Source organism: Tachyglossus aculeatus, chromosome 1 (genome assembly GCF_015852505.1).
Source record: "Tachyglossus aculeatus isolate mTacAcu1 chromosome 1, mTacAcu1.pri, whole genome shotgun sequence".
NCBI classification, from domain to species: Eukaryota; Metazoa; Chordata; class Mammalia; order Monotremata; family Tachyglossidae; genus Tachyglossus; species Tachyglossus aculeatus.
The window spans coordinates 109,147,092-109,164,093 of NC_052066.1; the positions used below are offsets into that span (position 1 = coordinate 109,147,092).

Genomic DNA, 17,002 nt, shown 5'->3' on the forward strand with positions numbered 1-17,002 from the left:
CCTCTAATGCCAACCTACTCACCCTACCTCGATCTCTCCTATCTCGCTGCTGGCCTCTCACCCATGTCCTACCTCTGACTTGGAATGCCCTCCCTCTTCATATCCATCAGACAATTACTCCCCCCACCTTCAAAGCCTTATTGAAGGAACATCTCCTCCAAGAGGCCTTCCCTGATTAAACCCTCATTTCCTCTTCTTCCACTCCCTTCTGTGTCATCCAGCTCCACAGTATTTATGTACATAGCCATAATTTATTTATATTAATATCTGTCTCCCCCTCCAGACTGTAAGCTCGTTGTGGACGGGGAATGTATCTGTTATATTGTTGAGTTGTACTCTCCCAAGTGCTTAGTACAGTGCTCTGCACAGAGTAAGCTCTTAATAAATATGATTGATTTATTGATTGATCGACTGACAGACTGGCTTGCAGTAGGAATTATGCTCAGATCTGCCTTCTCAAAGCAGCCCTTCTGGTTTTGCCAAAGGATAGGTAGGTAGCAAACTCCAGGCCAAGCAATCATTGAGTGAAGAGGTTTTCCTAGAGTCTGTGATTCATGCCCATCCACCACCCACGGGCCTTCACCAGGTCTCAAAGTAGCATCACCGCTGGCGTGAAATAAACCAAGCCTGAAACTGGTTGGAGGAATATATTAATGCAGTTAAACTGAGGGATCCAGAATTGAAATCTGACTCATTTTCTCATCAGCCAGTCCTCCGATGCACAATTCCAGCTATAGCTTGGTGGATTTATCAGTTTGCGCTATCCTTGTGATGGTCAGACTAATGCCCAAGATGCAGTATGGGAGTCTACTACTTTGATTAACTGGATGGTGGCCAGAGACTCCAGTGAGATTATGTTTTCATTTAGGAGTGTTTGGTGGGGAGAAAACAGGGCTGGGGACTTAAGGGTGAGTGAGTGTCCTGTCCCCGCTCTCTCTCCCACTAAAAAAAAAATACTAAAAGGATACTTTTTCTGGTTTAATTTATAGCTGGTTACCTATCATTAAACCCTGGATAAGTTCTTTTCCAGCATGACATTTGTTTTTGTGTTCAGCTTAAACATGTTTTAACAAGACATACTTAGGAGGTGCTAATGCCCTCTCCCCCACCCCCCACTCCACCCAAGTATTTGGCTGCTTTGAGTGAGGTCACAGCTGCACTTCGGGGTAGGAATGAAAAGTCCATTGTGGGTCTAATCCTCCATTCCATGTTCCTGGAACAGATTCATAATGATAATAATAATAATAATTTTTAAAATGGTATTTGTCAAGCACTGGCCATGTGCCAAGCATTGTACTAAGCCCTGGGGTATATACAAGAACATCAGGTCAGACATACAGTCCCTGTCCCTAGGGGCGCTCACAGTCTAAGTAGCAGAAAAAACAGGGGGCTAAGAGGTTTGCTTGGGAATAATGATACTAATTATAATTAGCGTACTTGGTAAGTGCTTCCTATGTGCCAAGCACTTTCCCGAGTGCTGGGGTAGATACAAGTAAATCAAGTTTGACATAGTCCCTATCTTTCATTCATTCATTCATTCATTCATTCTTTCTTTCTTTCAATCATAATTAAGTGCATATTGTGTGCAGAACACTGTAGTAAGGGCTCAGGAAGGAACAATACAACAATAAACGGTGACAATCTCTGCCCACAACCAGCTCACAGTCTAAAATGGGGGAGACAGACATGAATGCAAATAAATAAAATTACAGCTATATACATAAGCACTGTGGAGCTGTGATGGGGGAGGGGGAGAGGAAAAGGAGCAAAATCAGGGTGATGCAGAAGGGAGTGGGAGTTGAGGAAAATTGGCTCACAGTCTAAGGAAGTGATAGGAGCAAGAAGTGAAGAGGGTGAGTTGAGAAGGAACCTTGGAGCGAGGAGAGCAACCTCTTGCCTAAGTGATGCTCACCTGCAAGGTCTGCTGGCTGCGATGGTCTTCCAACTGGTCATTGCTAAGTGCATCATTAGAGACTGGGTTTCACTGGGTCTTTCCAGACCCTTTCAGGTCACCATTCAATAGCTGCTCAGGAAACCTGTTGTACAAAACGCTTGTGCAAATACAATGCAACAGCAGAGTTGGTAGATAGGTTCCATGCTCACAAGGAGCTCATAATCTAGAAGGGAGTGCATAAAAAGACTATCTTTCTGTGAGAACCAGCATGGCCTAGTGGAAAGAACCCAGCCCTGGGAGTCAGAGGAGTTGGGTTCTAATCTAATCCACCTCACCTTCTAGTTATCGCCCCATCTCCCTCCTGCCATTCCTTTCCAAACTCCTTGAACGAGTTGCCTACATGCACTGCCTCGAATTCCTCAACACCAACTCTCTCCTCTACCCCCTCCAGTCTGGCTTCCGTCCCCTACATTCCACAGAAACTGCCCTCTCAAAGGTCACCAATGACCTCCTGCTTGCCAAATCCAACGGCTCATACTCTATACTAACCCTCCTCAACCTCTCAGCTGCCTTCGACACTGTGGACCACCCCCTTCTCCTCAACACACTATCCAACCTTGGTTTCGGTCGTTCATTCTCAGTCTCATTTGCAGGCTCCTCCTGCAACCCCCTTACTGTGGGGGTTCCCTAAGGTTCAGTTCTCGGTCCCCTTCTGTTCTCGATCTACACTCACTCCCTTGGTGACCTTATTCACTCACACGGCTTCAACTATCATCTCTATGCTGATGACACCCAAATCTACATCTCTGCCCTTGCTCTCTCCCCCTCCCTCCAGGCTCGCATCTCCTCCTGCCTTCAGGACATCTCCAACTGGATGTCTGCCCGCTACCTAAAATTCAACATGTCCAAGACTGAACTCCTTGTCTTCCCTCCCAAACCCTGCCCTCTCCCTGAATTTCCCATCACTGTGGATGGCACTACCATCCTTCCCGTCTCACAAGCCTGCAAACTTGGTGTCATCCTCGACTCCTCTCTCTCATTCACCCCTCACATCCAAGCCATCACCGAAACCTGCCGGTCTCAGCTCCACAACACTGCCAAGAGCCGCCCTTTCCTCTCCATCCAAACTGCTACCCTGCTCGTTCAAGCTCTCATCCTACCCCGTCTGGACTACTGCATCAGCCTCCTCTCTGATCTCCCATCCTCGTGTCTCTCCCCTCTTCAATCCATACTTCACGCTGCTGCCTGGATTGTCTTTGTCCAGAAACGTTCTGGGCATGTTACTCCCCTCCTCAAAAATCTCCAGTGGCTACCAATCAATCTGCACATCAGGCAGAAACTCCTCACCCTCGACTTCAAGGCTCTCCATCACCTCGCCCCCTCCTACCTCACCTCCCTTCTCTCCTTCTACAGCCCAGCCCGTATCCTCCGCCCCTCTGCTGCTAATCTCCTCACCGTGCCTCATTCTCGCCTGTCCCGCCTTCGACCCCCGGCCCATGTCATCCCCCTGGCCTGGAATGCCCTCCCTCCCAACATCCGCCAAGCTAGCTCTCTTCCTCCCTTCAAGGCCCTACTGAGAGCTCACCTCCTCCAGGAGGCCTTCCCAGACTGAGCCCCCTCTTTTCTCTCCCCCTCCTTCCCCTCTCCATCCCCCCCGCCTTGCCTCCTTACCTTCCCCACAGCACCTGTATATATGTATATATATTTGCACATATTTATTACTCTATTTATTTTACTTGTGCATATCTTTTCTATTTATTTTATTTCGTTAATATGTTTGGTTTTGTTCTCTGTCTCCCCCTTCTAGACTGTGAGCCCACTGTTGGGTAGGGCCTATCTCTATATGTTGCCAACTTGTACTTCCCAAGAGCTTAGTACAGTGCTCTGCACCCAGTGAGCACTCAATAAATATGATTGATTGATTGATTAATCCCAGATCTGTCACTTGCCTGCTAGGTGACCATGGGCAGGTAATTTATTGTCACTGTGCCTCAGTTTACTCGTTTGTAAAATCAGGATTCACTACCTTTCATGGGTTCTAATCCTGGCTCCGCCACTTGTCAGCTGTGTGACTTTGGACAAATCACTTAACTTCTCTAGGCCTCAGTTACCTCATCTGTCAAATGGGGATTAAGACTGTGAGCCTCTCGTGGGACAACCTGATCACCTCGTATCGCGCCCAGAGTTTAGAACAGCACTTCAAACACAATAAGTGCTTAACAAGAACCATCATCGTTATTATTATTATTATTATTATTGTTATGATACCTCACCACCTTTAGCATCGACTAGTGACTAGGTGCTGTGGTAATTCCAGACTATGGACTGGTGGTGGCTGTGGTGTCTCTCTCTCTAGATTGTAACCTCCCTGTGAGCAGGGACTGTGACTACCTACTCAGTGTATTGTTTAGAGAAGCAGGGTGGCTTAGTGGAAAGAGTATGGGCTTGGGAGTCAGAGGACGTGGGTTCTAATCCCGGCTCTGCCACTTGTATGCTGTGTGACTTTGGGTGAGTCACTTCACTTCTCTGTGCCTCAGTTCCTTCATCTGTTAAAGGGGATGAAGACTATGAGCCCCACGTGGGACAACCTGATTATCTTGCATCTACCCCAGCACTTAGAACAGTGCTTGGCACATAGTGTTTAACAAATACCATCATTATTATTACCTGTTCTCTCTCTACCATGACTGTTAGCCTTCTGTGGGACAGGGACTGTGTTCAACCTCAATCAATGGTATTTACTAAATGCTTACTGCTTGCAGAGAACTCTACTAAGTCCTTGGGAAAGTTCAATATAATAGAGTTGGTAGACATGCTCTAATTACCTTTTACCTACATCAGTGCTTAGAACAGTGTTTGATGTTAGGAAGCACTTAACAAATATCAGAATTATTATCATTAACAGAAGTAAAATACTTAATCCTTCAAGGAGAATCTAGTTGAATAGAGGAGGCAATAGGCAGAAATTGGAGAATAGACCATGAAAGAGCAAGAGAAGAGCTGTAAGTATTTGACACATGGGAATAATTATATGATGTTTATACACGAATGGTGAAGAGACTGAGAGATAGCATGATGAGGGAGCAGTATGAGGAAGTGTTTTCAAGTTTGGGAGGGATGTGGTTTGGCAGATCAGAGTGGGGAGTGGGTTTCAGGGAAGGGAAAGGCAAGAGTAATAGTACATCATGGGTAGGAGATCCAAGGGGAAGTTAGAGGATTTTCTTGGGACGAGGAAAGAGCGTGAATTGGGAAATAAAGGAGCAAAGAGAACAAAGCCCTAAGCTGAGCAATGCCCACCAGGCTGGTCTGCCTGCCGAGGTGGTCTCCTAAATGGTCACTGCTAAGTTCATTGTTGGCAATTGGGCTTCATTAGGTCTTTGCATCAATTTAGTCTGCCCTCCAGTCTGGCAGGTGGCCCTTTCAGGACCCCACTCAATAGCTGCTCAGGAAACCTGTTCTCAAATATTTCCCTCCGAGTTCCAGCCCAGTGGCGATGACTGCTCCGAGACATTGTTATTATTATTATTATTATCATTATTATTATTTTTATATTCAGCTCCTTATGGGTAGGGAACCTGCTTACCAATTCTATTATATTGTACTCTCCCAAATGCTGAGTAAAGTACTCTGCACACAGTAAGTGCTCCACGAATACAATCAATATATTGATTGTTCACTGCTGGTGACTTTGTCTGCCTTGGAATGTTTACTGTGGCTTGTGGTTTGTTGGTGGTGAAACCGTTCAAAAAGCCGTATGTGCTTCTGACTCACAGCCATATAGAAGACCGAACTTTGTCAGCCAAAGCACTGTGGACCTTACATTTGGCTTGAAGCTTGAGAACCATGATTATGATATTTATTAAACACCTGCTACACGCCAAGCACTGACCCAGTACTCTCATGGCTGTCTTCTTATCACTCTGGGTGATCATTCAACCAGTCCTATGCATTGAGTCCTTATTATGTGCAGAACACTGTACTAAATGCTTGGGAGAGTACAAGGCAACGGAGTTGATGGAAGTGTTTCCCGCTAGTCTGTTTCATGTAACATTTCTTCTGTCTCTTGCCCTCTAAACTGCAGATGCCCTTCAGGCTCTCTCCTGGATCCCTTCCTCTTCTCCCTTTACAGTAAATCAGATGGGGAGCTTATCTTTTCCAACACCTTCAATTACCACTACTATGCATATAATTCCCAAATCTATCTCACTAGCCATGACCTCACTCCTTGTCTGCAATCTTACATTTCCTACTGCCTCTAGAACTTCTGCATTTGAATGTCTCTCTGGCCCCTCCAGCTCAATATGTGCAGGATTTCCTCTGAAAACCTTTCCTCCTCCTAAATTTTCCATCACAGTTGACGTTCTATTCTCTCTTAAAACTCAGGAATCTTACATACTGGATGGAACATCTACTCCCCAGGTTCTGTCCATAGAACAGCCAGAAGGACAGAAACTGTTGTGGCCTTCATGGTCAGGGAGTAAAAGCTATGAGCTTCATAGAATAGTCAGTCCTTGGGGAATATCCCATGAACTAATACCACAGGCGAGAATTCCTTCATAGGAGGGAACCAACTAGGGTAAAGAAGAACACTCTTTAGGGTCCTTTGGAGAAACATGCAGACAATCTGAGTCTATAAGGACAGTTTGAATCTATAGGGAACACCTGAATCCTCAGGAGCCATCAGTATCTATGAGGACAGCCTCAATCTCTAGGAGCAGTCCCAGTCTATAGGGATGGCCTCGACCTGGAGGGACAGTCTAAACAAGCCAGATCAGTGGACTGGAATTTACCACTGTTTGGCTTTCAATTTTCCTTTAACTCTTCCCTTTGGGCTGAGAACAAGTTGGAAAAAAAGTTCTCTCCAAGGGAAAGTGGCTGCTGGACATATTGAGAGGACCACAGCATAGGAGATGGCCAAAGATGAACTTTACATTTGCAATGGTTTGAAGAAGAGAATAATAATAATAATGATAATAATTGTAATATTTGTTAAGTACTTAATATATGTCAAACACTGTGCTAAGCACTGGGGTGGGTACAAGCTAATCAGGTTGGACACAGTCCATATCCTCATTTTACAGATGAGGCAACTGAGGCAAAGAAAAGTGAAATGACTTGCTCAAGGCCAAATAGCAGGCAAGTGGAGGAGCTGAGATCAGAACCATAACCTTCTGATGCTCAGGCCCATGCTCTATACACTACACCATGCTGCTTCCCCAGTGGGCAGCGGGCAGACATGTGGTGGCCCTCACTGCCTACAGCTTTATTTATAAGACAGGACACTTTCACTGTGGACACAGCCTGAGTCCATGATTAGTTAGCTGGCGGATTTATTGTGCTTGTTTTGTTGTAAGAAAGAAATCCCCAAATCCAGTGTTATGGATTCTTATCTATTTGCTCATATTTTGCTCCTGGGAAAAGACTCAAAGCCTGGAAAAGTTGCTATTAATGTGGAGATCTCTACCTCTGCAAATATACCTGCAGGACCGCAGCGATTGGCAATCCCAAGATCTTCAGAAATGGCAAAGTCTGTCCCGCACAAACTCCCATTTCAAACCAGTAATTAAGTTTTAAACCTTGGTGGGCAACTTGAGTTGTTTTATTATCAGTATTGTTATTATTATTATTATTTCTGTTACTAATAAATTTGTTATATTCTTAAGTGTTTACTATGTGTCAGGCACTGTTCTAAAGGCTGGCAGGACAGGAGCATACAGTCTCAGTAGAGAAGCAGCATGACCTACTGATAGTGCAAGGGCCTGGGAGTCAAAAGGACCTGGGTTCTAATCCCAGCTCTGCCACTTGTTTGCTATGTGACCTTGGACAAGTCACTTCACTTCTCTGAACCTCAGTTACCTCATCTGTAAAATGGGGATTAAGACTGTGAGACCCATGTGGGACAGGGACTGCGTCCAACTTGACTATCTTGACTATCTACCCCCAGGTCTTAGAACAGTGCCTGGCACATAGTAAGCACTTAACAAATGCCATAAAAAAAAGAAGAAGGAGGGAAACAGGTTTTGATTACTCATTTTAAAGTTGAGGAAATTTAGGCCCGGAGAAGTTAAGATGGTCACCCAGCAGGTAAGTGGCAGAGCCAGGATTAGAACCCAGGTCCTCTAATTCCCAGGCCAGAGCTCTTTCTACTAGGCCATGCTGCTTCCTAATGTTTTCTCATTGTTTTTCCAACCTTGTGGAAGTAGAGAATTTCAAACAATGCTCTGCACACAGTGAGCGCTCAATAAACATCACTGATGCATCAATTATGCATATGAGATTGTTGGGGTGAATTTTCCCTCTTCCTTTTAAAACTGGAGAAAGAGGAAGAGGTTGTTCTCTAGACTTGGTGAATGGCTGTCATACCTTCATTTGCTACAGTTGCTCATGTTCCCTTTTCAGGGGCTACTGGCAAGGCCCTGGCTGTCAGGTTGTGGCGTCCAGTCTGGGGACTTAAGTGCCTGAAGTTTTGCCACTTGCTGGTTCGTTGTTCATTCATTCATTCATTCATTCATTCAGTCTTGTCCTGGAGCAGGGGAGCATACTGCAGAATTCCCCACTGTGAATCAGACAGATTGTTCACGTCCTTTAGTGGTCCCTGTCGGGGCCTGATGCGGAAGCTCCTTGAAACAGTAGCAGTGCTTCCCTAGTGTCGGGCCTCCTTCCTCATTTTAGTATTTTCTGTCCTTAGGCCGAGGGGAGCCATTAGTCTCACGTGACCTGCGCTGTCAAGTTGCCAGTTAATAGCGTTGCGGGGGAAAAGGAACACCATGGATGGTTTAATTGAACAGAGCGGTGCCCTAATGCACAGTAAAATCAGTGAAGCTGGGAAAAGGAACGGCTTAATTAATACCAGAAACTTAATGGCAGAAAAGAGGGATGGCCTGGTGCCTGTTTTCCCAACCCCTTCCTACCCGAGCCACGCGCTGGGGTCCGGTGCCACCCCGAGCGAGCCGGACGGCGGCCGAAGCGACTTGGTGCAGCAGCTTCTGGACCCCAACGCCCTGCCCCAGACTGTGGAGTCCCACTACCGCCCCAACATCATCCTGTACTCGGAGACCGTGCTGCGGGCCTGGGGGGATGGCGGGGCCTCGGACTGCTGCGAGACCACCTTCATCGAAGACCGCTCCCCTGCCAAAGACGGTCTGGACTACCCCGACGGAAAGTTTCTTGACCTCTCGGCCGACGACATCAAGATCCACACCCTCTCCTATGACGTGGAAGAGGAGGAGGATTTCCAGGAGCTGGAGGTCAGCTGGGTGTGGGTGTGGAGGGGGCCCATCTCCTGGGGCCGTGGGGTGGGGAGTGGATGGTGGTGGCAGGTTGGAATTTGGAAAGGAAGGAGGCTGGGTCATTTGGGGAGGAGTTGTGGGAGCTGGAGAGTATGGGGTCTCCTGGGGACCTCCCTTTAATCTCCTGAAGTGCCAGGAGGGTTGAATGTCCCAGGAAGCATAACTGAGGTGGGACTTTCTTACTCAGAAGGCCACTCTTGGCTTCAAGGATGTGATCACCTGGCTTCCCCGACTCTTCCTCTGCAGCCTGCCCTCAGGGAGAGTTAATAATGATAATAATATTATTATTATTGTACTTGCTAAGCACTTACTATACAAATAAAATGACAGTGCTCAGTGCTTAGAACAGTGCTTTGCACATAGTAAGTGCTTAATAAATGCCATCATTATTTGATTATTATTATTAAGTGCTGTGGGGTGGGGAGGGGGGAAGAACAAAGGGAAATGCAGAAGGGAGTGGGAGATGAGGAAAAGCAGGGCTTAGTCTGGGAAGACCTCTTGGAGTTAAGTGACTTGTCCAAAGTCACACAGCAGACAATAATAATAATAATAATTATGGTATTTGTTAAGCACTTACAATGTGCCAAGCATTGTTGTAAGTGCTGGGGTAGATACAAGGTAATTGGGTTGTCCCAGATGGGGCTCACAGCCTTAATCCCCATTTTACAGATGAGGTAACTGAGGCACAGAGAAGTGAAGTGACTTGCCCAAGGTCACACAGCAGACAAGTGCCTGAGCTGGGATTAGCTCACATTCTCTGACTCCAAGCCCATGCTCTTTCCACTAAACCACACTGCTTAACCCATGACCTCTGACTCTCAAGCCCAGGCTCTGGCCACTAAGGCATCCAGCTTCTAGTGCAGTACTTGGTACATAGTTTGTGCTTAACAAATGCCATGATGAAGTATGTTCACACTATCATGTCCACAGACTCTAATCCACAAGTTCACACCTGCTCACTTGCACATAGGCACAACTGAGCCCATACCGTCATGTGCCTGGATGTCTAATTCACACTGACACCTGCTCACCCACACACATGCACATGCACATTTGTGCTCCTAATCACCGTGTCCTTGTAGAGCCCGATGCATGCCCACAAACAAGTGGCTAGTAGCCATCTGGCTGATCCAAGGGAGCTGCCAATCAGTGGCTGCTTGGAAGGGTAATTTGGGCTATGACAATGGAAGAGAAATTATTGTCTAATGATCCTCGAGGGGAGACAGCAGGGAGAAGAGGGCTTATAGAATGTAAAGGATAAAACCCCCATTAAAAATGGACTCTGCCTTTACTCTTCATCAAATGCACAGATTTCAGGTGATCTTGGTAGTCCATAAAACAGTCCCGCCAACATGGTGTGATAAAAGGAGGGTGTGGGAGGGGGTCTGCCGCTCTGCTCCTTGATCTGCTGGGAAAATTGACTTTGAAGCTTGCATTCCTCCGAAGCTGTTCTGCTCCTGTTGAGAAGTGAATGAAGCCCCCATGGTTTCTCTGTGTTCCCAGGACTTTGTAAAAACAAACGTTTTTTGGTTGAACAACTGTGTCCCTGTGCTGATTCCCTCCTCCTGGTCAGAAGCCAGGAACAGGCTCCACTTTGACTAGGCCAAAGCCGAGGGAGGGGGAGAGGTTTATGGTGCTGTGGACATGGAATACTTCTCCACCCTCCTTCCCTGAACAGGGTTGGGGATGGTGGGGGATGGAGGGGATGGCAGTGCTGTGTGCTCTGCACACAGTAAGTGCACAATAAATACCATCAATTGATTGATTGCTCATTTGGCTTGGGTGTTGTAGCATCCATAGGATCTTGGCAGTTCTGGGGAATTCAGGGTCTCTGCATCTGATGGAACTGGGAGGATCTTCAGGAAGCTCACCTCCGAGCCTGGAGAAGGACTTGACTCTGCCTCTGACTCTGGACTTAACTTGACCATTTTAGAACCATCATAGACCATCCACTTCTTTTTGTTTGGTTGTTTTAATGGTATTTAATAATAATAATAATAATAATAATGGCATTTATTAAGTGCTTACTATGTGCAAAGCACTGTTCTAAGCACTGGGTACTGCACTTACTATGTGCCAGGGACTGTACTAAGTACTGGGGAAGATACTCCCTTCTAGACTGTGAGACCGTTGTGGGCAGGGATTGTCTCTGTTGCTGAATTGTATGTTCCAAGCACTTAGTACAGTGCTCAATAAACACAATTGAATGAATGAATACAAGATAATTAGGTTGGACATGGGGCTCACAGGCTAAATCCCCATTTTAGAGATGAGGTAACTGAGGGACAGACAAGCTAAGTTAAGGTTATGTACATAAATACTGTGCTTTTAAGTAAATTAATTACTAATAATAATACTATGGCTTTCATTATCACTGTTATTTATTGAGTGCCTACTGAATGCAAAACATTGGGCTAGTGGAGAGTACAACAGGAGGAAGAGAAATGATTACTCCCTCCCAGTAGTTTAGAATCTAGTGGAGGAGACATTCACTAAATAAGATTTCTATTACCAGCACAAATTGTATAAAGAAAAGGTAGTCAACTAATCAAACAATCAATAATGCATACACAGATATTCCCTTTCCCTCTCAAGGTTGCTCCTGGAGAGTTTCCATTTCACTACCAGTCTCGACTATGAGAGGGAGAGTCAAGCAGAGACATTGCCATTCCTAGCTTGGGCAGCAGCTAGCGAGTGGAAGGCATTCTGCTACAAGTCAAAACTCACCTGTGCTGGACAGCAGTGGCACCGGGGAGAGTTGAGGGTGGAGACTAAAGTTTACTGCCTGGAAGGAGGCAATGGTAAACCACTTCTGAATTTTTACCAAGAAAACTCTATGGATACACAACCAGAAGTATTGTAGATGGAGGTGGGGCATTCTGAGAGAGATGTGTCCATGGCATTGCTATGGGTTGGAGATGACTCAGCTACATTAGACAAGATATTCCCTGGCTGGTAAGAAGGTGATATGACCTTCCTAGGACTGTGGAGTTGCCTCAGGAAAAGCTTCTCAGGAGAACTTTAAAGGGGGAAGGCTGCGGAGGAGGTGGTCTGGTGGATTGTTTGGGGAAGTAAGTGACAGTAGGGAAAAAGATGTGGGTATTAGGTGAGAGATGGAAGAGTTGAGAATGAGGGTAAGAAGAGTAAACCATCCAGGACAGATGAGGGTTTATTCCACAACCTCTGTGGATGAAGATTCCATAACCTGACTTGGTCCCTGTAATAGTATATCATCACCCTGAGATGCAGGATGCTTTTCTTATGTCCAACTTGTGTCTCTCATGTTTTAACCTCAGTCTGAAACTTCCTGTTTCAACCTTGGCTGGTCAGCCAGCTCCCACTATAGATTTGAGCTCCCTCAGCCTTTCATTCATTCATTCAATAGCATTTATTGAGCACTTACTGTGCACAAAGCACTGTATTAAACACTTGGAAAAGTACAATACAGTACACGCCTTCTCTTGTGTAGGCTACACATCTAAGTCCTTCTAATCCAAAAATCAATTAGTTATCAATCAGAAGAGGTATTTACTGAGCGCTTGAGTATAAAGCACTGTACTAAGTTCTTGGCACAACAGAAACAAAAACAAAACTCTTAAACTCCTCTGCTTCTCTCATTTGCTCACTGTGAGCCTCATGTGGGACATGGACTGTATCTGACCTAATTATCGTGTATCTACTCTAGTGCTTAGTGCAGTGCTTGGAGAATAGTAATCACTTGGCAAATACCACTATTATTATTGCCTTCTTTTTTCATGACTCCTGCCATGGAGAGCAGTTTGGCTAATCTCCCTTTTGGGACTTTTCCTGGTAAGTATCGACAGTGGTATTTATTATTATTTTTTATGGTATTTGTTAAGGGCTTACTATGTGTCAGGCACTCTACTAAGCCTTGAGGTAGGTGCAAACTAGTCAGGTTGCTGTCCCCCATGGGGCTCATAGTCTTAATCCCCTTTTTACAGTTCAGGTAACTGAGGCCCAGAGAAGTTAACTAACTTGCCAAAGGTCACAGAGCAGACAAGTGGCAGGGCTGGAATTAGAAACTAGGTCCTTCTGACTCCTAGGGCTGTGCTCAATCCAGTAGGAAACACTGCTTCTCATTTATTGAGCACTAATTGTGTGCAGAGCACTGTACTAAGAACTTGAGAGAGTATAATAGAATAGAGTTGGTAAACCCATTTGGTGTCCACAGAAGGAGATTCCAGGTGCTGACTTCACCATTGGATTTAGGACTAACTATTGTGAGAGACCTTCATTAATTAATTAATTAATTAATTAATTAATTAATTCATTCATTCAATTATATTTATTGACTGTTTACTGTGCGCGGAGCACTGTACTAAGCACTTGGGAGAGTACAAAGTAGCAAAAAACAAACATATTCCCTGCCCACAACAAGTTTATAGTCTGGAGGAAGAGCTTAGATCAGTCACGGAGCCACAGTTCCAGACTATAGACTCCTGACTCCTGTCTCACTTACTTCAGAAGGAAATTCAGATGAACAAATTAATCAGGGGTCTTTTGGCAGGCCAAGGAAGGAGAGAACTAGACTGAATCTCATCAACAGTAGTAGATTGAGTTTTCCAGCAGCAACAGAATAAAGCACTCAATTAAAATGAGTAATGAAAAGGCCCGGAGATAACGGAAAAACAATGGGAAGAAATCCTGAGGTTCTAGAAAAAGAAGTGTCCAAAAGAATCATTGTGGCAGGGAGTTTGCCAGATAGCTGGCTGGAAAACAAAATGCAGCAGAAGGAAAGCAGACACTGCAGATGGAAATCCATGGCTCAGTTGGAAGTGGACGGTTGACTGGGGAAAGATTCAAACCCCAGGGGTGTAGGCCACCATCCCAAGAAAGTGGAAGCCATGTTTGTCCAATCTCTGTTTTGGCCCTGAAGTTGCCCCAAGGTTGGGTTCCTGAGGGACCCTTGATCTCACCTCATTCAGGCAGGCCAAACCCTCCTCACATGCCTGGGGCTTCTCGACTGTAAGCTCATCTTCTGGACTTTTAACTCATCCTCTACACTGTAAGCTTGTTGTGGGCAGGGAATGTGTCTGTTTATTGTCTGGGGAAGCAGCATGGCGTAGCAGATAGAGCACAGGCCTGGGAGTTGGAAAGTCATGGGCTCTAATTCTGTCTCTGCCACTTGTCTGCTGTGTAGCCTTGGGCTAGTCACTTAACTTCTCTATGCCTCAACTACATCATCTGTAAAATGGGGATTAAGACTGTGAGCCCCACATGGGACAGGTACTGTGGCCAAACCTGATTTACTTATATCTACCCCAGTATAGTGCCTGGTAGACATAGTAAGTGCTTAACAGATACCATCATTATTGTTATTACTACTGTTACATTATACTCTCCAAAGTGCTTAGTACAGTGCTCTGCACACAGTAAGCACTCAATAAATATGATTGTCTGACTGACTGAGGCTGCCCATGTGGAGAATCCCCTTCTACCCTGGTCCTCTTTCCTTTTATCTGGTCCCCATTTAGTTTGAAGATGCTCCATTACTACTGGAGAACAGGCCCTGACTTTGGTGAATGGGAAACAAGCTCCGGTAGTGATGAGAACCTGTCAGATTGGTCCTTCCCTGTCTTGTGTCTGGTTTTGAATTCTCATCAATCTTCCTCTTTCATAGTTGTTTTGCAATCAGTCAATCAAGAGTCATAGGTATTAAACATTTACAGTGTGCAGAGCCCTCTAATGAGCTCTTTCTGGGTACAGAACCCCATAATGGGGCACCACCAGGCATGGAGCATTGGACTAGGCACTTAGGAAAATACAGTAGAAGGATACGATTCATTCATTCAGTCAATCATTTGTACATATTTATTATTCTATTTATTTTATTAATGATGTGTATATATCTATAATTCTATCAATCCATTTTGTTGCTATTGATGCCTGTCTACTTGTTTTGTTTTAATAATAATGATGATGGCATTTATTAAGTGCTTACTATGTGCAAAGCACTGTTCTAAGGACTAGGGAGGTTACAAGGTGAACAGGTTGTCCCACGGGGGGCTCACAGTCTTAATCCCCATTTTACAGATGAGGTAACTGAGGCACAGAGAAGTTACGTGACTTGCCCAAATCACATAGCTGACAATTGGTGGAGCCGGGATTTGAACCCATGACCTCTAACTCCAAAGCCCATGCTCTTTCCACTGAGCCATGCTGCTTCTCTGTTTTGTTGTCTGTCTCCCAATTCCAGACTGTGAGCCCGTCATTGGGTAGGGATTGTTTCTATCTGTTGCTAATTGTACTTTCCAAGTGTTTAGTACAGTGTTCTGCACACAGTGAGTGCTCAATAAATAGGATTGAATGAATGAATATTTTGAGATCTTACTGTGTGCAAAGCACTGAACTAGGTGCTTTGGAGAGTACAATGCAACAATAAACGGACACATTCCCTGCCCACAGCGAGCTTACAGTATGGTTCCTGATTACAGCCCAATGGCCTATTTCCCTAGGGTTAGCCCAGACTGGACAGGCCCCTTCTCCTGATCTGAAAACTCCAGCTGTGAGCGGAAGAGGAGCTGCTCTCAGTGGGATCCTGGAGCTTTACCATTTCAGGACACCTGCTACAATTGTTAGATGGCACAAATTATTTATTTGGACAAGTGCTGACTACTGGTTAAGAGCTGCTCAGAAATGTCAAGCTGCTTTGAAACACTAGAGATTATACAGCGTGGCTCAGTGGAAAGAGCATGGGCTTTGGAGTCAGAGGTCATGGGTTCAAATTCCAGCTCTGCCAACTATCAGCTGCGTGACTTTGGGCAAGTCAATTAACTTCTCTACTTCTTTGTGCCTCAGTTACCTCATCTGTAAAACAGGGATTAAAACTGTGAGCTCCCCCGTGGGACAACCTGATCACCTTGTAACCTCCCCAGAACTTAGAACAGTTCTCTGCACATAGTAAGCGCTTAACAAATACCATCATTATTATACACAGAATCTTGGTGTGTGTGTGTGTGTGTGTGTGTGTGTGTATGTGTGTGCACAGTGCCAAGCACTTAGTACAGTGCTTTGCACACAATTGAATGTGAGTGCACTTTTTATAATTATAATGACAAGTTCTTGCTATGTGTCAGGCACTGTTCTAAGTGCTGGGGCTGTTACAAGTTAATCAGATCAGACACAGTCTCTGTCCCTCATGGGGGCACACTGTCTCAGTTGAGGGGAGAACAGGCACTGAATCTCTGTTTTACAGACAAAGAAACAGAGGGCCAGAGATTTAAAGTGATTTTCCCAAGGTCACACAGTAGGCAAGTGGCAGACTTGAGATGATAATTTAGGTCTTGTCAAGCACTTTTTAAGTTCTGAGATAGATGCAAGTTAATCATGTTGGACACAGTCCCTGTTCCACATGGGACTCAAGTTCTAAATAGGAGGGAGAACAGGTATTGAATTCCCACTTTATTGAGGTAATTGAGGCATAGAGAAGTGAAGTGATTTGCCCAAGTCCACACAGCAGGTATGCAGCAAAGCCGGGATTGGAACCCAGGTCCTTTGACTCACAGGCCTGTGCTCTTTCCACTAGGCCATGCTGCTTTATCACATGATGTATTCCTGGGGAAAGTGGTTGAGGCAAAAATCACAGTGTGTCCTTAACAGCAGACTCTATCCTTACTGATCCTGGACAAAAAGAGACCACAGGCACATGAGAGCCCTTGTCTGTACACCCATAGACCCTATCCCAGACTGGAGGGACTTGTTTAATCAGACAGGGCAGTGAGATCATTCTTAGTTCCTTCAATATGCAGCTCTCCATGGAAAACTTAGAACCATTTTTAGAGCGAGTTAATGTACTTCC

At 45.3% G+C, this 17,002-nt stretch overlaps 1 protein-coding gene across 1 annotated transcript in view; it reads left to right on the top strand.

Annotated features, from left to right (window-relative positions):
* SYNDIG1 (synapse differentiation inducing 1) overlaps positions 1-17,002 on the top strand; it is an 88,338-nt gene that overhangs the window by 22,054 nt on the left and 49,282 nt on the right. The window contains exon 2 of the mRNA XM_038749589.1: positions 8,583-9,141. Within this exon, the coding sequence (XP_038605517.1) occupies positions 8,662-9,141 (480 nt within the window). The 5' untranslated portion in view covers positions 8,583-8,661. The remainder of the gene's footprint in view (positions 1-8,582; positions 9,142-17,002) is intronic.